The sequence below is a fragment of the Labeo rohita genome, chromosome 21 (assembly GCF_022985175.1).
Source record: "Labeo rohita strain BAU-BD-2019 chromosome 21, IGBB_LRoh.1.0, whole genome shotgun sequence".
Lineage (NCBI taxonomy): Eukaryota > Metazoa > Chordata > Actinopteri > Cypriniformes > Cyprinidae > Labeo > Labeo rohita.
The window spans coordinates 2705448-2728288 of record NC_066889.1 but is presented as its reverse complement, the minus strand read 5'-3'; the positions used below and the strand labels follow the sequence as shown (position 1 = coordinate 2728288).

Genomic DNA, 22841 nt, shown 5'->3' with positions numbered 1-22841 from the left:
AGAGCGGCAAACCAGCCTGTGAAGGCTTGTTACCAATGGAAGATAACAAATGCCAAATGAAAATGAAGCATTTTCAGGATAAATAACCAGCAGGCAAATATCACAGCAGATTATGCTTAGTAAATCAATAAATATGATTCATTGTGCAGCCCTAATGGCTTGTACTGAAAAGAAACATGGGGGAAAAATGTGTGTGGAACCAGTAGAGGTTTGTCGTTGCAACAGCAGGTTTTGTACTAATGGTTCTTGAATTGACAGTCGGCATAAGAGAAACCACACTGCAGGATTCTGCCTCAAAACTTCTGTCACTGGCAGAATCTCATTGGAGCTAGCAGCGGTCATTAATCTGCTGTCAGTGAACATGTGAAACTACTCCCCAAAGACTACAGATTTTAGCCTAGGATCAGAGTAATTTTTTAGGATTAGCAAAATTGTTTCACAAGGGCAAAATCGTTCAGTGTGCAACCAGCTTAGGTATCTTGATTCTGTTTGCTTTGCTGACTGAGAAACTTCAGATGACTTGGTAGAGACCGGACTGAACAAATGTAAATCCGTTTTGCAATTTCATTTGACAAATTCACTGAAAAGGAAGAATCGAGTCAGGAGAATGATTGATTCATAAATGATTGGCATGGCTCATTTAGTTGGCAGAAAACCTGGACACTCATAACTGCTAAACTTTCTCAGGTAGGACTGGGCAACATGGCCAAAAATACAATTTTTAAATATTTTAGAATATTTATAAAAATGTATAAAAAATTTAAATATATTTTATTTGAAAATTAATTTATTTATTTTTAAATTGAATTTTTCCACATCATACAATATCATTATGTATCACAATATTTATTTAGCGTTGATTCTTTCCAGGGAAGGAAATGCTTTCCAGGTGTTTGTTAGACCTTGAGAATGAATTTTAATGTAACTTGTTTGTTCACAATTAAACTCCACAGAGTTCCCTTTTAATTTAGGGCTTTAAGAAATGCATTTTATTTGCTCCTAAATTCTGTGTTTTCCATTTTATTTTTCCTGGATTTGTGTTTTGTGTTTTATAATTTAATACTAATGTATCATCTAAAATAGTGTCTAATGAAATGAATTAATAAAAATGTAACAATTAAATCAGTCTTTAAAAATGTATTCAAATGAAAATAGAACAATTAATGTTTTGTCAAAAAACACAACAGAACTGTATGAACTAAAACATGGATGACAAATATCTTGGTTTAATGACATTTCTTTTTAATAGTAATATATTTTATAATTTCTTCAAGTTAAACCACACTCTTATTTTGTTAGGTTTCAGTGTGTGTTTTGGTAGTTTTTCTCAAATGAACCTGGAGATGAAGTTCACATGTTCATGTTTCATATATTGAGACGCAGATGCTAAAATCACTGTGAGCATCACGTGTTTTGTGTCTCACATGAAACTACATCAATCACGCAGAACATGCAGACTTATTAGACACATGCACTGACTGCTGCTGCTGTGTTTATTTCCACTGTGGGATCTGCAGTTAGATGAATCCATAGAGTCAAAATGTCTAGAGTTTATGATCGTTATTAACTCAATATATCGTTTATCACCCAGTCTATTCTCAGTTGGGGCTCTCAAAGATGCTACTGGTCTCTAACCTGCTCCTAATGAGCCTGTAAGGCCGAAGAGCCACTTTGGCTAAATTGTGCATTGTTTCTTCTCTATTATTCCCTCTATCTTTTTAACACAGAGAAGAATACAGACATCATTAAATCCACATGCAATGAAATTTCTACTAATGAGAAATACCAGGCCCACCCCAGTATGTAAAAAACATACGGTGCAATGCTTGCGTTTGAATGAAAGGATTTCGACTGAATGCAAATATAAAGAAGTACTGTAGGCATCATTTCATTCGAGAGCATTTAAAATAGCTATTTTGGCCATCTCCTCATACAGTATATGCAGACTGCTGTGAAGTAACAGTGTGATGCATGCCGAAGGTGTGTGGGTGTGTTTTACTGTCTGCATGGCTTCATGTGTGTGAGCATGTGAGGAGAGGAGGAGGATGCGGCTGCCATGGTAACGAGGGCTGTGTATGGAGGACAGCAGCCAGTCGCAGGCAGCCACAGAAAGATCTATCCTTTTCTCCTCATTCCACTTCCACTTTTCCGATATAGAATACGATCTCCAGACCAGGCGTTTGATCGCGCTTCTGTCCCTCCTGCCCGACGCTTCAAACGCTTCACCTCAGAACACTCGCATCAGACGCAGGAAAAGCGCACGCTTCCAGGATGGCAACCATCACCTGCACGCGCTTCACAGAGGAATACCAGCTGTTTGAGGAACTGGGAAAGTAAGTTCTAATGGCTGCATTTCTTTAAAATGATGCAAAGGTATGTTTGTGCTGCACGATGGCCCGAGATGTGATTTTCATTCAGATGCAATGCTTTTGTAACATATCAGCTGAACTGTTAGACAGCTTGTCCATTAGCTGGAAAATATAGAACTGCAAATCCAGTTTCATCTGAAACAAATCGCAAGGTGAAAATGGTTTGAACGTAGCATATTATGAAATCACTGGAATCACAGTGTGTGGAAATGATCAGTATGTACTAACTTGAGAAGGTACATAACGCAACTTGCATTACATAACAAGCAGACACTGGGTGGAGGAGATCCACAGAGGAAATGACTTAAAAGTTCAGCGGTGAGATCTGAAGAGCAATTCCAACATTATGCCATTAACAGTGCATTAAAACAATCTCATGCTTTCAGAGAGATAAAAAAAAAAAAAATCACACTGTGGAGTTTTACCACAATCATACAATATAGTCATAGCATACCAAAATGGGTTTTGCCAATTTCTCAATCCGTATATGTATATATATATATATATATATATATACACATGTCATGATACCCGAGAAGAGCCAGCTTATAATTATGACTAATTACATTCATAAACGTTGGTGAGTGTAATTCAGATGCTACACACTTTCAAATTCAGATACCTGTGCGCTGATGCATATTAATGCATATAACGCCAGTAACAATGCTGTGAAATGTTGAGGCAGAAGTACAAAAAAATCCGCTTGCTTCCCTCTTTCCATCCACCCACTCTGTACTACAGCATTTTTTTCCTGAGCGAGTGCACTGTATACTTGTTTTCTTGATTTGAGAGCATGTAACACCTCTACAGAGATGGGTCTTCAACTCCATCTGGCCTTGTGCCCACTGCTCTACTCCCACACACACCCTCATACCGAACACACACACACACACACGTCTTTTTCTGTGGGCAGTCAAACCGCTTACATAATTGCATTTGTGGGTGGCAATTCAATTCAGACATTGAAATATTGCATAATCCAATATATTACTGCCTGCCTAGCAGGTAAACCTGCGTCTTTTTCTTGAAGTTTACATTCACTGTGCAATGCTACACTCAATGTTCAACAAACAGACGTTCCTTCAATGTTCTTCTGATTTTTAGGGGAGCCTTTTCTGTGGTGCGGAGATGTGTGAAAGTTCTCTCAGGGCAAGAGTATGCTGCAAAGATCATCAACACAAAGAAGCTGTCTACTCGGGGTAGGTGCACAGATCAGTCCAATGAACAGTTCAAATGCTATAACACCATCAACTTCATCTGTAGTCAGTCTTAAGCCCCCATCTGACTTTTTGTTTGTAGGCTCATTATCTGGAAAGATGTTTAGTTGTGTATGTCAAGTGAGACAAATTATTTTAAGAAAATGCAGTCATTAAGTATATAAAGGACAAAAAGTAACATTTGAAAACCAAGTCAAACATCACTTTTACCTTATAACAATCCCTCACTTTCATTTGTCACAAATACATGGGCACTTTTAGGTATGACATTCACTAATGGTAACTAGTGAATGCAGTGTTGAGGTCAAGTGCAAATTCAGTTTTAAAGCCCTAAGTGCCCTAATACAGCCGGTGTGCTGTTATTAACATCTGACATAGATTATATAAGTAGGTGTCAGAGATGAGGCTAAATTGTCTCATTTTTTTGTCTGTTTACCCTAGTAAAAAAGTAACAGATTTAAAATGCATTTATTTTATGCTAAGCATAGTTCAAGTCTATTAACGTAATTACTGACATATCGCTTGAGACTTACTATATAAAAAAATTGTAAGAAATAAAGATTATGCTACTGTGCACAATGCACATTTCTAAATATTAAGCCGAAAATGTCTTTTAATGTCACTTTTGAAGAGGACTGTATGATCTTTAAATAATATCAGTCTTTAAATGCAAACTATTTAAAGTGTACCTAAGGTATACTTGTAATAGCTCCACTTTAACACAATCAGATATACTTCAATATATCTTTAGTTGGAATTCAGCACTACTTGCGCACAATTAAACTGCATTAAGTGCAAAATTAGTTGTTTCTATTTAGCAGACTTTAAATATACCAGTGTAGCGTACTAAAAGTTCAATTTAATAAGTACATAATATGTAATTGTATTTCTAGTATACTTAACATGAAATAAATATGTTTTTTAAATACATTGTAGTATATTTATTTTTTACTAGGGTAGTCATAATAAATGTTAAAAATGTGTTGTCTTGCAATGTGGGTCTAAATGCTGTTTTATTGCTTATTGCGGTTGGGAAATATGTTGAAAATAACTGAACTGGAGAACTTGTAAAAGAAAACAAGCATAAAACTGAATTATGATGGACATCAGATCCTGGAGTACTATATATGCATTTGTCATTTTCTTAAAGAAATTTCCTTACAAATGGTGATTGTTGTACGATTGTCATCGCTGAAAAAAAGGAAGGCTTTTTTTCCTGGAAGCTGATATTGTAAAAGCTGAAAGTCAAGTAGAGCAGTAGGAGGCAGTGATATACCCTGAAGGCAGCCGCACACCTCCTACACCGTGTTGCCAAGCACACATCATGTTATATGCTTCAAATAGTAGCTACTGTACTTGCATTGTTGTTTTAATGGGTTTTTTAACAATGCAGTGTGCATGCGATCCATCATCGCAGCTATTAGTTTTTCTATCATCCTCTAAGAGCCGACAGATTCAAACACATTACATGCTTCTTTATTACTTTATAATAGTAATGCACATTCTGAGAAGAGACATTATGTTCTATTCTACTCTACTCTATTCTATTCTATTCTGCATTTTAATATATCAGTTTCTGTGTGTGCTAAAACAGAGGTAGTAACATTTGGTAAGAAAATAATGTGAGATTTCCAGAAGAGGGAAAGACAAACCATTCTTTTTTCTGTTCAGTACATAGCAGTGGTGGCCAAAAATATTGGCATCCTTGCACAATTTCTTCCAGAAAACTGTTGGAATAAAAACATTTGTTATCTATAAATGTAGGCATGCAGTTGAACAAAACAAAATAAGCTAATTACACAAAGAAATCCTTAAATGGGCTGGTCAATATTATTGACACCTCCTAGATGTAGTTAGAAATAATTAGATTTCACACAAATGCTTTATTTTATTTTTTTACTTTGCAACTGAACTTTCTTGTGCCGAGATGAAAGTGCCTGCAGTATAATAATCATGCATTCAGCCAGTTTGAATAGAGAAAATGACTCATTCTCCTGTTTGTGTTACTGTGTACCGCAATGAGCATGAACAAAGGAAAGAAAACCAGAGAAATCTCTGAGGTCATGCACAAGATTATAGCCAAGCACGGACAATCTCAAGGCTACAAGTGCATTTCTAGAGACCTTGGTGTTCCTCTTTCCACTGTACTTAATGTTAGCAAGATGTTTAGGTGCCAATGGCATTGTAGCCAACAGCACTGGATGTAGCCACGTAAGAATACTTGATAGAAGATTGCAGTGAAGGATTGTTCGAATGGTGGAGAAAGCACCTCTGTCAGCTGCCACCAGACTCAAGATGACCCTCAGACACGAGGTATGACAGTTTCTTGCACCAGCACACTCACTCAGCAACTTGCAGCATCCGTCAAAAACTCAAAGAAAGGGAGTTACGTGGTAAAAGAAATCCATGAGGATCCCAACCGACTGACATAAGAAAGCCAGACTGCAATTTGCCAGAACATGCCAAAATACTTACAGAAGAATGTCCTGAAGACAGATGGGTAAACCATATCATCTCTAACACCTTCCCTAGCGTGAAACAAGGAGGTGGCTCAGTGATGTTTTGTGGTTGCTTTGTTGCCTCTGGCACTATTCATTATCTACTCATTCCAAGGAATATGTACTCATAATGCCAGAAATTCCCTCGAACATTTCAGCATAAAAAACGATCGGGACAGATGATGGAATGTATCATTTGCACGTTTTTAAGTTTTACTAATTCAAACATTCAAGCGCAAGATGACCCGAAAGAGAACCCAATACAAACAATAGAATATTCTTGTGCACTCTGAGAGACTTGTGTGCGCCAATGTAAAAAATGACTAATGCACTATTAACATTCTAGTAACTACTATTAACTAACATGAAACTGTGATTACAAATCAATAAGTGATAGCAGTCAGTTAAATGTGGTAGTTCACTATTAGCTAATCAGTAACTACTATTTTTTCATATCTCCCAGAGAACTACTAAGTATACATAGTCATAATTAATGTGAATAATGCAAAATGTAATGACTGAAGAATTACCAAACCTTCAGAGGGGATTACTAATTGTTTGGATCAGTATTCTAAAGTGAAGATTATGATAACTCCCTAATAACTGAATTCTTCAGTCAGTACATTTTGCATCATTCACATTAATTATGAACCTGTATATACACTGACCAAAATTATAAATGCCGAAAACCAGTCAGTATCTGGTGTGACCACCATTTGTCTCACGCAGTGCAACACATCTCCTTCGCATAGAGTTGATCAGGTTGTTGATTATGGCCTGTGGAATGATGGTCCACTCCTCTTCAATGGCTGTGTGTAGTTGCTGGATATGGGCAGGAACTGGAACACGCTGACGTATACGCCGATCCAGAGCATCCCAAACATGCTCAATGGGTGACATGTCTGGTGAGTATGCTGGCCATGCAAGAACTGGGACGTTTTCAGCTACCAGGAATTGTGTACAGATCCTTGCAACATGGGGCCGTGCATTATTATGCTGTAACATGAGGTGATGGTCATGGATGAATGGCACAACAATGGGCCTCAGGATCTCGTCACGGTATCTCTGTGCATTCAAAATGCCAGCAATAAAATGCACCTGTGTTCTTTGTCCATAACATACGCCTGCCCATACCATAACCCCACTGCTACCATGGGCCACTCAATCCACAACGTTGACATCAGCAAACCACTCACCCACACGACGCCATACACTCTGTCTGCCATCTGCCCTGTACAGTAAAAACCGGGAAGTAAAAGGTTACGACAACGAACTGCAGTCAGGTCGAGACCCCGATGATGACGACGAGCATGCAGATAAGCTTCCCTGAGACTGTTTCTGACACTTTGTGCAGAAATTCTTTGGTTATGCAAACAGATTGTTGCAGCAGCTGTCCGGGTGGCTGGACGATCTTGGAGGTGAAGATGCTGGATGTGGAGGTCCTGAGCTGGTGTGGTTACACGTGGTCTGCAGTTGTGAGGCCGGTTGAATGTACTGCCAAATTCTCTGAAACTCCTTTGAAGACGGCTTATGGTAGAGAAATAAACATTCAATTCACAGGCAACAGCTCTGGTGGACATTCCTGCAGTCAGCATGCCAATTGCACGCTCCCTCAAAACTTGCGATATCTGTGGCTTTGTGCTTTATGATAAAACTGCACATTATAGAGTGGCCTTTTATTTTGGCCAGCCTAAAGCACACCTGTGCAATAATCATGCTGTCTAATCAGCATCTTGATATGCCACACCTGTGAGGTGGATGGATTATCTCGGCAAAGGGGAAGTGCTCACTAACACAGATTTAGACAGATTTGTGAACAGTATTTGGGAGAAATAGGCCTTTTGTGTACATACAAAAAGTCTTAGATCTTTGAGTTCAGCTCATGAAAAATGGGGGCAAAACCAAAAGTGTTGCGTTTATAATTTTGGTCAGTGTAGTAGTTCTTAGTTGTTCTTTGGGAGATATGAAAAAATAGTAGTTAATGATTAGCTGACCCTGGACCACAAAACCAGTCTTAAGTAGTACAGGTATATTTGTTGCAATAGCCAAAAATACATTGTAAGTGTCAAAATGATCGATTTTTCTTTTATGCCAAAAATCATTAGTATATTAAGCAAAGATCATGTTCCATGAAGATATTTTGTACATTTCCTATCGTAAATATATCAAAACTTAATTTTTGATTTGTAATATGCATAACTTTAAAGTCGATTTTCTCAATATTTCGATTTTGTTTGCACCTTCAGATTCCAGATTTTCAAATAATTGTATTTCGACCAAATATTGTCCTATATACCATACATCAATGGAAAGTTTATTTATTCAGCTTTTTAGCTGAATAATGACTGATTTTGTGGCCCAGGGTCACATTTATATAATGAAGACTAGTGTTATTTTACAGTTAAATACTGTACATTTCTGTATTTTTTATTTTTATTTTTTTTTTTGCCTAAATATTACTATTAGACCTACCTCAAAAGTAAAGCACCATTAATTTATTTTTTTCTTGCTATTGTACATATTTGTGCTATATATTTGTTCTTGTTTTATTACTGACTGTTTACTTATCTTTTAAAATCTCTTAAAATTCACTTCAGAGTTTGAAATCAAAGTTTCTTACGCTGTGTTTAAGCTATTGCACAACAAAATTAGCCCACATAGTGCTATCTAAAGTTGTGTGCTTTCAGATTTTTGTATGTTCTTAACAATATAAATATAAATCAACACATAATTATAAATTGTAAAATACAAATACAGTGAAATTATTTCCTCAAATAAAAAAATAAATAAAAAGTCACCTAATCAGGAATTCCTCCCATTTTCCAATATGAAATTAAGGTCCCGGTGTGCAGCAGTGTTGCCAAGTCCGCGGAATTTGACTACTTTAACACTGTTGCCGGCCCTGAAATTCTAATTTTAGCTATTTTAGCTGCCAAAAATGCATAATTTACACCTTAGAACATAATTTACCCCACCACAACGAGATTGGGGTAGTTTTGAGTAACAATTGGGCAGGTTTTGTTGTGAAAACCTGGCAACCCTGGTGTGCAGTGGCCAACCATGAGATCTAAATCACACTGAAAGCTTGTAGAGCGGTCTGAAAACAGTAGTTATGGGAAGGCACCAATCTAATATGGGAGAACTTGAGTGGTTTGCACAAGAGGAGTGGGCCAACTCACAGCACAGAGGCGCTCGTTGATAATTTTAAAAAGTGCTTGATTGTGTGTATATTGCTGTTCTACCAGATAAGTCTAAGGTGTCAATCATTATTTCAATGCCATTTCTGTTTATTTTCTGGTTTAAATTGATATATTAAGTTCTGAATCAAAAACAAAGATCCTGTAATACTGACAGTGAAATAAAAAGTTGGAAAGCAAATATTTTGTCTAATCTCGAATTTGTTTTAGGTAAAAATGTGGGTTATTGGAGAAAAAAAGTGCAAGGGTGCAAATATTTTTGGACAAAACAGAGTGAGTTAAATTTTGTTAAATTACAGAGGTGGATTTCACATAAAGGTATGTAGGCGATTAAATTATGACCAAGATGAGTGTCAGTAATGAGGCACAATGTGGCCAACATAAAATGTTTAGTTGACTGAAACTTGATATCATGGGGAAACCTGAGCAGTTGCCGCAGTGATTAGTAAATGTAAACCAGTCCTTGGAGATGACTGCCAAGGATTTTATATGAGAAGTTAAGATGTAACTCTACCTCTCTCACCTACTTACGGTACAAATATACTGTAAAACTCACTCATACACGCTAGCAGTTTCAGCATAGACTGTCAAAAATTATTTATGACTACATCAGTTATATTGTTCTTATCCGTTCTCTCTGTAAAGCAACTATTCAATGAATAGCACTGAACATTTTGATTTTGTTTTTGCAAAAGTTTTTTTTTTTTTACACAGGGCAAGGGTACTTCTTTACTTCGTTTCACTTTCTGTGCGTAACCTCAGATGAAATCCTTAAAGGAAAAGTCCACTTCCAGAATAAAGATTTATAGATAATGTACTCACCCCCTTGTCATCCAAGATGTTCATGTTTTTTTTTTTTCTTCAATCGTAAAGAAATTATGTTTTTTGAGGAAAACATTTCAGCATTTTTCCCCATATAATGGACTGATATGGTGCCCCGATTTTGATCTTACAAAATGCAGTTTAAATGTGGCTTCAAATGATCCCAAATGCGGTTGTAAATGATCCCAGCTGAGAAAGGGTCTTATTTAGCATAACGATTGGTTATTTTCATAAAAATAATACAGTACTTTTTAATGTCAAACGCTCATCTTGTCTTACTCTGCCTGAACTCAAGACAGTTAGGGTATGTCGAAAAACTCCCATCTCATGTTCTCCCTCAACTTCAAAATCGTCCTATATCGCTGTTTTTCCTTTTTTGTTAAGGTGTTTGATCTTTTTTGCATGTTCACTTTGCAAAGACTGGGTTGGTACTTATGCAGTGATGTAGGATGATATTAAAATGATTTTTTAAGTTTAGGGGGGAAAATACGATTGAAGTTTTTCGACATACCCTAACTGTCTTGAGCCAAAATACACAGAGTTCAGACAGAGCAAGACAAGATGAGCATTTGACATTATAAAGTATTTAAATTGTATTTTTTTGAATGAAAATAACAAATCATTTCACTAGATAAGACCCTTCTTCCTTGGCTGGGATCGTTTACAATGGCATTTGGGATCATTTGAAGCCGCATTTAGACTACATTTTGAAAGTTCAAAATCAGGGCACCATATCAGTCCATTATATGGAGAAAAATCCTGAAATGTTTTCCTCAAAAAACATAATTTCTTTACGACTGAAGAAAAAAAAACATGAACATCTTGGATGACAAGGGGGGGAGAACATTATCTGTAAACTTTTGTTCTGGAAGTGGACTTCTCCTTTAAGGTAATTTTATATATTAATAAGGCTACTGTGTCTGGCTTTTATCTCTATTCTAGCCTGAATAATATTGGAACTTTGCTTTACAGATGATGTCAAGTTACTCCTTCTTAAGGTGAATCACTTTGTTGCGTTCCTCATTTGTAGTGCACTCTTCATCAGCTACATGAACAAACGTAAATGTTGTGAGAAGTACATATGTGCCAGAGGAAAGGTGACATCTACCTGACAGGTCTTCACAGGATCACACTTCAGATAACAAATCTTAGGGTGTTTTTTTTTTTTTTTTTAATATGCAAAAACATCATATTTAAAAAATAATTGACTCTGAAACATTGAATTATTGAAAAATAATTTACTCTCTGCTTTATGGTCATATAACCACTTTTGGGTGGCATAATTTCAATCATTTTAAAAGCTTATGAACCCCTCAAGACAAATGTCTTATTTTTTGTTTTTAAAATTGTTTTTTGTTAATATTGTATTATGCAAGTATCTTTTGTGCAAGAGAGAGCATACAAGAGAAGAAATGAGTTTGACCTAGTGTGAAATTCAAAGCCTGTAATTAAAAAATACACATTAAATTCAAAGTGGTCAACTTATCAGGCAGAGCTAATGACTGTAATTCAGTTGTCTGGCTTGATGAGAACAGTATACATACTGAGTTTGGGGACTAAGTAAAACTTACAAAATTTTGGGTGATTGGGACAGTGCTTAAAGATTTTGCTAATTAAGAAAATGATTGGTCTTGTAATAAAGAACAATTGTATATGCCCTGTGTATGCCCTAAATCAGTGGTTTCCAACCTTTTTATTTGTGCAAGCCCTTATCAACCACAAAAATATTTATGAACTAGCTAGATTTTTCGAAAATAAAAAATATGAAATTGAAAATAGAAGTATTAAAGATAACCTTTTTTAAATGTTTCTGTTGCAGTAATAAATCACTATTCTATAGTGCAAGTTAAATGTGTTTGTCAAACAGTTAATTGGTGATGGGGCCAGCCAATTGACCTGAAGCATTTTTTACGTCTATTTAATTTTTATATGTTTTCAGTGACTTTTGGACTTTAAGCCTTCTTTTACCTCAGTTACATGTGTTTTGTTGTATGAATTTCGGATGGATTTATGAACTGAGAAATAAAGTTGAACAAAAATAAACGGAAATAAAAGGAAATATTACATTTAAATTATATTATTTGCATCTAAAATTATATTAAAGTATGAAACAACTTGTGCAGTACAGTAAATATTCTTACACTGCCCTAAATCACTGATTACTGAAATACTGATTATATGGAAACAAAAACATTTGAAATGTCAACCCTATCTGAACAAACAGTGTATTCTATGAAAAAGATAGTATCAGTCACTATGTATTTTTAAGAATGTTAAAATGATTTAATAGCTTATTTGTAAATTACATTATGCAGTGCCCTTGCAGAGAGACTCCGCCCCCACACTCTTCTGATTGGCTCTGATTTTTGATCGATTCTGTCACATTGTGTCTGGTGTGGACAGTCAAATTACTTGCGGCTGGAATCTTATTATGTTGAGTTTGGTTAGGACACGGCATAACTGTGATGTGTGTGACAAATTACATTTTAAGTATTAAGAATAAAAAAAAAAAACAAATATGTGAAGAATGGAGTGTTAATGTTGCCACAGCAACACTATGTAGGACATCAAGAATCCTTTTGCAGTTTTATATCTTGACTTAGCGTTACTCTGACCAAGTTTGACATGATGATGAAATATAAGAGGACTTTTTTTAAAGTCAGTTGTAAGTGAAATCTAAAATTGCCAACTGGGCAGAGCTAGTGTGTCACTATAAAACCTAAACTGTGGGAAAAAAGTGCCATCACTGGGCTTTTCCATCCTGACCGAGGAACCACAATATCAATATTTTGTCAAATAGCATTTTTGAGATATGTTTACACTTATTTCTCTTTCACAAGAGCTGGATCATGGAAATGTTAATATTGCTAATGTTAAACATATTAGTGTTGCTCATTCTGCATTATCCCTTATGCCGAGTTTAGGTACTGGCTTTTTTTGTGTGTACACGAAAGTTTTCCTTTTCTTATTTAAACATTTCACCTCGTGGTCAGGTGAAAATTTCCTTGTCTTTCCATTTTTTTACTACTGGAAAAGACATTTTAGACGAACAGAAACAAATATGTCGGCTGCAATTAACTAGGCTCATTGGAAATGCTTGTGGTGATGTTTCAGCAACAACGATATTAGTTGGCAGTTTCAAAGTGAAATGTCCAGTGAGTGACACTAAAACGCACATTTTAATATTTTTATTATTTTATATATTGCTATATTATATATTAAATATTGCTATTATTTATAATACCTTGTCGGGTTGGAAAATGACAAACCCCCTATATATGCTTACAAATATTTGCTTATTTTGTCACCAGTTGACCGGGCTGAAATTTATTCAATTTACTCTTACCTACCTTACTTGAGTAAGAGAAAAAAAGTATCCAATGAAAAATCTACTCAAGTAGCAAGTTACTTTGAATATTAGCATCAGAAATTAACTGATTTCCACAGGGGCATTTCTTCATTTCTTACTTGAGGGCAATTTTATTACTACCATACAACTCATTAAAGGTTGAAGCTGCAATGCCATGCAATTTGTTGTTTATGCTGATAAAAGAATTTGCGAATGCATATTCATCAGAATTCAGTCAATGAGTGAACAACTCCAGAGTTCTCCATGGTAATGAATCAAAACGCCTCTGATTGGATATTGTATTGCTAAGCTCAACAGAAACGTGTGTGATTGGCTGTAATTCTCAACGTTGCAGACCACACTTAAAAAAGGATTTGATGCAACATAATAAAGCAAATCTACTATAACAAATTGACACTTTTCATTCATTTAACTTTTTACATTACACATTTCATGTGACAGTTGATCTAGCTTACCGTTATTACAATATTCCTTAAATGAAATCAAATATACACCTGTGGAATCGTTCACAGAGAGCACACACAGTTTTCAACAAAGATCCTCATTGCAGGCCAGCAGTAGAATTTGCAGATTTGGCTTTAGTTGACTATAGATCTTTATATTCTCCGTGTTCTGAAATTACCCGGAACTAATAAGAAACCACTTCAGACGATTCAGTACATGCAGGGAACTGAACAAATCATTCAAAGTGATTTGTGAACCAATTCAGACTATTTTGCAGGCTTGTTTGTTAAAAAAAAATAATAATAATAATAATTGCATTTTTCCATTTCCTGCATAGACTGACCAAAAGCATTGTGAAAGAATGTATTGTATTTGGTATGCTGACCTTAATGTGTATCGGTCACTCGTCTCTTCCATCTCTGCTAATGTTTCCACTGCAAAAAGGACATAATATCACAACAAAATTGACATTTCGTCTAACATGCTTTTTAAGACATTTCCTTCCCTCCTTTGTCCTCCTCCTTATCAACTCTACCAGCTGACGTCTTTGCCACGTTCTTCATTAATAAAATTAAAACCATCAGTGCACAATTTTCCACGCCACAAACTGTCAAGCATATCTTACCAGCAAACATACACTCGTTCACATCCTTCACTTCATTCTCTGAGACAGAAGTCCCCAAACTCATCCCTTCTAATCATACTACTTGTCCGCTTGATGATATTCCATCTCATCTCCTTCAAGCCATTTCTCCTGCAGTTGTACCTGCACTCACTTATATCATTAACACATCCCTTCACACAGGTGTTTTTCCCTCAGCATTCAAACAAGCTTGTATAACTCCACTACTTAAGAAACAAACACTTGAGAAAAAACAAACTACTTAAGAAAAAAACACTTGAACAAGCTGTGTTCAACCACGTCTCTGCCTTTCTTACACAGAAAAACCTCCTGCACAGCAACCAGTCTGGTTTTAGAAGTGGACGTTTAACTGAGACTGCCTTGCTCTCAGTTATTTAAGCTCTAAGACTGGCAAGAGCAGCTTCCAAATCTTCAGTACTTATCTTGCTGGATCTGTCCGCTGCTTTTGACACGGTTAATCACCAGATCCTCCTGTCAACCCTATTGGCAAAGGGCATCTCAGGAACTGCGCTTCAGTGGTTTGAGTCTTACCTCTCAGATAGGTCCTTCAAGGTATTTTGGAGAGTTGAGGTGTCCAAATCACAACATCTAACTACTGGGGTGCCTCAGAGCTCAGTTCTTGGACCACTTCTCTTCTCTGTCTACATGGCATCACTAGGTTCTGTCATTCAGAAACACGGCTTTTCATATCACTGCTATGCCGACGACACCCAGCAAAACCCATAATTTCATCACAGTTTCACCATCCAGTTAGACACATCCATCATAACTCCTTCAAAAACAGCCAGAAACCTTAGAGTTGTGACTGATGATTAACTGACTTTCTCAGACCACATTGCTAAAACTGTTCAGTACTGCAGATTTCAACATCAGAAAGATCAGGCCCTTTGTTTTGGAACATGCTTCACAACTCCTTGTTCAAGCTCTTGTTCTGTCCAGTTCTGTCTTGGCAGGTCTTCCAGCCAGTTCTATCAAACCTGTAGAATTAATCGAGAACGCGTCTGCAAGATTAAAGGGGTCATCGGATGCAAAGTTCACTTTTACATGTTGTTTGAACAATAATGTGTGTTGGCATTGTATATACACATCTGCCCTATTATGATAAAAATCCATGCAGTGGTTTTTAATTAATCTGTAAAAATAATATCCCCTTTTTCAAATCGAGCCATTCTCAGATGCCTGTCGGTGTGACAGGCACCAGGTCGCTCCCACTATAGTTGATTGACATGAGCGTCTTACCTCAGACCTGCCCTAAATCAGCTGTAACAGTCCGACCGCCATTGTTTCGATGCCAGAGCAGGGATGTAAGTTAGACAAGAATATCTCCGATTGAGCAACTGAGGTGTTTTGTTGCTGGATGTAATAATGAACATAGTGGTTGTCGTTTACTCTCGACATCTGAGCCGCTGAAGATGCAGTGGGTTACATTTGTTTGTGAAGGGAATGCGCCTCCCAATCTACATAAATGTGTCTATGTTTGTGCAAATCATTTGTAATCCAGCTTTACCTACAGCAGAAGTGAGTATAAGGGTTTTTTTTTTTTATGAATCTCTGCAATCACCATTCCTAATAATGTGCTAGTTAGCCATTGAGAATTTTTAATCAAATATATATTATAGACTTTTCATTAAGATCCTAAAGAATCATATCAACTTGTGGAAAACTTGTCATCTGATGACCCCTTTAATTTTTAATGAAAATGAATTTGCGCTGACTACCAATAGCTGCTCGCATAAAATTCAAGGCATTAATGTTTGCCTACAAAACCACCACTGGCTCTGCACCCCTTTACGTAAATTCACTACTTCAGACTTATGTGCCCTCTAGAAGCTTGCATTCTGTATGCAGACTATTCGTTTTCTAACTGCTTGTTCTAACACTAGCTTCTCTATTCTTTGTGTATTCTATCTATCAGGGTTGCCAGGTTTTCAAAACAAACCCGCCCACTTACTGCTCAAAACTAGCCTAATCGCGTTTTGAGGGGGCCCTCCCAGTAAAAAAAAATGGAGGGGTGGCCCTGGTACAGTTCACATTCCAGAGGCTAAATATAAGGTTATTGGGGTCGCTTCCACCCTGTTAAAGTAGCTCAATTCTTAGGGGAAAACCGCAGACTTGGTAACACTACTATCTATTTGTTTTCTTTTTACTTATTTTATAATTGACAAAAAAAGGCCTTTAACACTAGCTTGCGCTATTCTTTTTATGTTCTGTTTTCTTTTTATTATATAATTAAACAAAAAAAAAAAAACTTGCTGGAAATACTGCATTAGGCTAACTGAGACTTGTCATAGCACTTGCATATCATGACTCTTTTGATTGCTTCCATTGTGCTCATTTGGATAAAAGCATCTGGTAAATGACTAAATGTAAATGTATTTTGGAGCCACCACCCACTGAAGATTTCATCCTTCAAGATGTGGCAAATTCACTCTTACTGTCTTGCAAAGGGAAAAGCTCTGTCCACTTAGCGAAACAGCAAACCATTACTAGATGAAAAGTGTTACTCTCGTTACCCGCACTATGTCAGTTCCTTTGGGTTTGATATTGTAGGTTTTATATTGGCATATAGACGACTCGTTGACACATTTCCATACATCTTTATGAATCTCAGGCCACAATGCAAACTCTAGAATTTTAAGAAGGGTCTTCATTTTTCCAAAAAGAGCTTCCGAAGGATTGCCATGAAAGCCATCCAGGAATATGGGGGTGAGAGACAGCTGCACCACCAGCTGATACTTTCTGCCAACAGCACATGGCTCATCCTGTGCCGGCTGATTTTTCCCATCCTCGTTTTCCCATCTTCTTTATCAGCTTTCATTAACTCCCTTAGCTGGTCATCCTGGTTCTGGGTAGCTTCTGTCTTGGTTAGAATTGTTGGTAAGGCAAAATTCCAGGATTAGACCTTCATTATGCATGCAGATAGACTTTCTGGTTCATGTATGGATCTAGATAAAGAAAAATGTAGCGCATTCATTCTTCATTTTCTGTAGTGAACTTTGACCTGAAGTACTGTATAACCTCAAGGTCCATCTAATGAGTCAAGAAGTCATCTTTGGTGCATGCAAAACCAATAACAGTGCTGCATGGTCAGTATACATCAGGAAAATACACCCTTAAGACAGTGGTGCCCTTTCTCAACTGCCCACACAACAGCAAAACACTACTTCTGGAGGTTGAATAATTTAACTCTGCTCCTCTCAGGCTTCTCAAAGCAGTAACATGCTCTCTGACAATGATCCTCTGTTTGAGCATGGCTCTTGATTTTTCTTATTAACCCATGCCACTCATAATTCAAACATACTTTTAGCATGTTCCTTATGAGCGTTAAAGTAGTTCACTTCCAGAACAAAGATTTACATATAATGTACACCCCCCCCCCCTGTCATCCAAGATGTTCATGTCTTTCTTTCTTTAGTCATAAAGAAATTGTGCTTTTTTGAGGAAAACATTTCAGGATTTCTCTCCATATAATGGACTTCTATGGTGCCCCGAGTTTGAACTTCCAAAATGCAGTTTAAATGCAGCTTCGAGGGGCTCAAAACGATCCCAGCCAATGAAGAAGGGTCTTATCTAGCATAATGATCAGTTATTTTCAAAACAAAATTACAATTTATATACGTTTTAACCTCAAACGCTTGTTTTGTCTAGCTCTGCGTATTCCGGTTCAGTACAGTTAGGGTATGTCGAAATAAGGGGAAAAGGTAAAACAGCAATGTAGGACGATTTTAAAGTTGGAGGAGAAAATGAGACGGGAGTTTGTCGACATACCCTAACTGACTTGAACTGGAGTACACAAAGTTCACGCAGAGCTAGACAAGACAAGCGTTTGAGGTTAAAAAGTATATCAATTGTAAAAAGAAATTCATTTTGGGATCATTCAATTGGGATCATTTAGAACTTTTTAAAGCTGCATTTAAACTCATTTAAATTTTGCAAGGTCAAACTCGGGGGCACCATAGAAGTCCATTATATGGAGAGAAATCCTGAAATGTTCACCTCAAAATACTTTCTTTACGACTGAAGAAAGACATGAACATCTTGGATGACAAAGACATTATCTGTACATTTTTGTTCTGGAAGTGAACTACTCCTTTAAGGTCCATCTCAAACATGGTGCTGATCTTCACAAACTGCTCAACATTATAAACCTTTTCTCTACAGCTTTCTGCAAATGAAGGGTTGTTTCTTTTTCTGGTGGATCGGCCTTCCATTTTTAGTCACAGTGCTCTGTAGCCATGGGCAAAGTCTCTAATACATTGATCGGGACTGTGCATTGTGGCCTTGAGTTGTTCTTCTACTTTTGTGAGGGAGTCGGTTGGAAGGAATGCTACCAAGAATGTCACTACCCAGTTATGGATCTTGTCACCAACTTCGGGCATGTCCATAGCAAACATCTTTGAGAGTTGACATAAGCTCAGTGTCTGACAGTTGCCAGCGAGTCAGGAAATGTTCACATTTCTCAATGAATTCCTCTGCATCGATTGTCTCCCTAGCAGAGCCAAAACTAGGAAATTCTAGGTTAATGGGGGTCTAATATTGGAAGCAACTGGCATATTTGACGGTGTCCCTTCATTCTCTGAAGAGGTTGCTACAAATGGAAAATGGATCACCGGGGTGTTGGTTTTGCTGAGATGAGCCACGTCCTATTCTCAATGTTCCACAACTCCTTGCTCTAATTTGTCCAATGATCTGTGCTTAAATGTTTTATATCTTCAAACTGCTGACTTAAATGACTTACCTCAATGGGTCACTTCTGTGGTTTGAATCCCAGCTGAGCCAGGAGGTCTCTGGATAGATGCTTGTCATCACTGTGATGGACTGGTCAACCATTCATGGTGTTTTTGGTCTTTGGCCCAAGATAGCAGCATCCCCATAACCCTACATAGGACAAATGGCTTAGATAATGGGTAGATTTAAGACTGCCTATTGCAATGGTTTGAGACTATACAGCATATGGCAATCAAGTCTTAAAGATTTTTGTGTAACACGTACATGCCAACATTCTACTAACCCCAACCCAGCAGTCTAATAATGAGACTTAGATGCACTTAAGTTACTTATAGTAGAATGTCTAAAATCGAAATGACAGAGTATCAGTGAAAACAGATACTTTAGATTGCTACTTTATTTTCAGATGGATGAAAACTATTAGTCAAAATTTTAGTCTGGGGACCAATTCTCACTATTAACTAACTATTAACTATGACTTTTGCCTCAATAAACTCCTAATTTGCTGCTTATTAATAGTTAGTAAGACAGTTGTTAACTTTAGGTTTTAAGGGATCTAAAATATGATCATGCAGAATGAGGCATTAATACATGCTTTAAAAGTACTAATAAACAGCCAGTATGCTAGTGAGAATTGGTTCTAAAAATAAAGTGCTACTAAACTATATATTATAGGCAACAGAATTGAGTTAAGTCAAAAGTATATGCTGGCATGGATTCTAACTATTATAACTCTCCGTCTACTGTCATATCATGTCAAAAGCAAATAGAGCCCATTGTAATCAAAAGACAACGTCTACACTAATTATGTCATATCAAGATGTTGACGGATACCCTATTCTATTTCTGACATACTAAATGCATATTCTACTTTCAACAGCGGCTATTTTTCCTTGTCTCAATCATTTTTTACTTAACTGAACATTTAAGACAAGGTATGATCTAAAATTTTAAGTAAAGCTTATAAAAATACTACGCTAATTTGAATGCAGATACTTGTCTCTTTATAGTTCCTGAGTATTTACTTTAAGTACTCTTTTAACATTACAATTAATTTGTGAATAATTATTACTGAAAATGTGTTTAATAAAAATAGCTGAACATAAACAGATGGCATCTTACATAAATATAGATTTGTTCAGTGTTTAAATTGTAAATGTATTATAACCTAATTAAGAGAAAATGTAAGTGCAATCTTACTTCTACAATTATCCTTTACTCTGCCAAAGCAAAAAAAAAAAAAAAAAAAAAAAAAAGAAAGAAACTTAAATAACATTGCCATCACACATGAAAAGTTAGGTAGCATTAAAGCTGCATTAGTTAAGCTACTAAAGACTAAATATCATATTAACTAAATATGATCTAAATATAATTGTTTTGAATCTCTTACATTATTTTAGTCAAATTTCAGTAATGTACATTTACATTAAATTACATACATTCAATTTCTTAAATACCTTTAAGAAAACGTAAAAAATTTTCATGACGCACCATCGAGCGAGTTTGCAGTTTCTGAAAATATGAAAGTTACTTTGTTGCTCTGTTTTAATCAAGTGGTATTCATTGAAAACTATTACATTGTGTCAGAAGCGCTTGATGAACGCACAGCCTCAAAAGGATAGCTAAATTTAATCCTCCAGAGAGTTTTGCATTTGTGCATCATCCAAATGAGTGGGCCGACTGAAAGCTGGGATTTCAGTGTTCTCAGACTACATCAAAATGAGAGGAAGTGACCTTAACAAGCCCACCCAAATCGAAGTTTGTTTTCAAAGTAGAGATATCGGAATAGTCTTCCAAAAGTTGATATTGATGAAACTTATCTAAACACTCAACTTATGGTTTTGCCTAAACTGACAACTTTAAACCACATTCATCCAATTCCAAATAACTGAAAATCCCACACATTCAGTCTACTCCATATAAAAAGTAAATAACTGTAACAAACATGCATGCATATAGTACATTTTCTCAAAATATATATAGCTCATAATAACTTATTTCCCTGCCAGCATTGTTGCAAATCTGTTGCAAACCCCAGAATATCTTGTTATAATTATGTAAATATTAGGGCTGTCAGTCGATGAAAATGTTTAATCTAATTAATTACATGTTTTGATTAATAAATCAAAAATAAATTTGACTATGAAAATTTTATTTAAAGCTATTTTTGTGTTACATGAGAAAGTATCAAGTAGACATTACAAGCAGTAGCTTTAGAAAGAAATATTTTATTTGATTCAACATAGAACTGATTACACAAACATTTAGGCTGCAACAGCCTAACGTAAACTATAGAGCACAAAAGAAGATAATTTGAGAAACATCTCAGTATATTTTGTTCATACGATGAAAGTCATTGGTAACCAAAACAGCTTTGTTGCCAGCAGTCTTCAAAATACCTTCTTTTATGTTCCACAAAACAAAGGTTTGAAATGACATGAGGGTGAGGAAATGATGACAGAAATTTAAATTTTTTTTTTGGTGAACTATCATGTTTATTATTATTATTATTATTATTATTATATTAATTAAATGATACTCTAAATAAGAAACTAAATTTGCCAGCAGGTACGGTCAATGTCTTTAGAGTCATTCATTGATCCATTCGATTCATTCAGACAGCGGATTCTTTCAGGAATAAAGTAAATGGCTCTTTACGAATGGGCCTTTGAATCATTGATTCACATGATTCGTTCAAAATGTGGATTCATTCAGAAACTAAACACCACTGTGTTGCTTGGAGACAATTCTACTATGACTTCATAGGTAATATGTTCTCTGCAAAATGTAGCAAAAACACATAATATTGTGTTTAAAATATAACACAATATCAACTTCTTGTTTACTAAACTGTTGTATAAAATCACATTTAAGCTTGTGATAGATCAGGTCAAAATCAGCACTCGTGTCATATTGCTCTTGCTGCTCATGTGATTTTGTGATACAGTATGTGAGATATATATAAACATGAGACCAAACACATACAGGGTATTTTTTGCACCAGTATCTTAGATTTTAGGGCATAAATACATTTGTGGAGTTGTTGCCCTGCATCATATTTGTCAACAGTCAACTATATGAAATATAAGATGACGTACAGGTCTGGGGGCAGCGCCAGTGTGTTGACTGCATTAAAATATTTTAATCACATTATTTTTACATAACTAATTAATTAAGTTAACGCATTAAACTGACAGCCCTAATAAATATCTGAACACACAAGAACAGAGCCTCTGCTTTTAAACAAAACAAACCATTTTCTTCTAGCTTAATGTATTTTTTTTATTAATATTTGAATGTGGGCACATTTCATTAAAAAAAGCAACATTTTAAACAAAAAGCTGAGAAAATCACAAAGACTATGTTCAGATTGAATTCGGAATGATGATCAAAACATACACAGATGAAATCGAATCCATCAATACCCCAAAGCTTGCACAGTCCTAAACCACTTCCTGGGTCAGCGTTTCATACGGTAAAGTTAGGCAGTTTTGATTTATATGTTTTAAATGTTTATTAATCAGTTGGCTTACATGTGCATAAGCAATGCTTC

The 22841-nt window shown here is 36.1% G+C and overlaps 1 protein-coding gene across 2 annotated transcripts in view; it reads left to right on the top strand.

Annotated features, from left to right (window-relative positions):
• The first annotated feature begins 2023 nt into the window (after nucleotides 1-2023).
• camk2a (calcium/calmodulin-dependent protein kinase II alpha) overlaps nucleotides 2024-22841 on the top strand; it is a 51719-nt gene continuing 30901 nt past the window's right edge. The window contains exons 1-2 of one of the 2 annotated variants that reach the window (XM_051093067.1): nucleotides 2024-2333; nucleotides 3474-3568. In XM_051093067.1, coding sequence (XP_050949024.1) covers nucleotides 2272-2333; nucleotides 3474-3568 — 157 coding nt within the window. In that variant the 5' untranslated portion in view covers nucleotides 2024-2271. The remainder of the gene's footprint in view (nucleotides 2334-3473; nucleotides 3569-22841) is intronic. The other variant, XM_051093068.1, reaches the window with a different exon arrangement.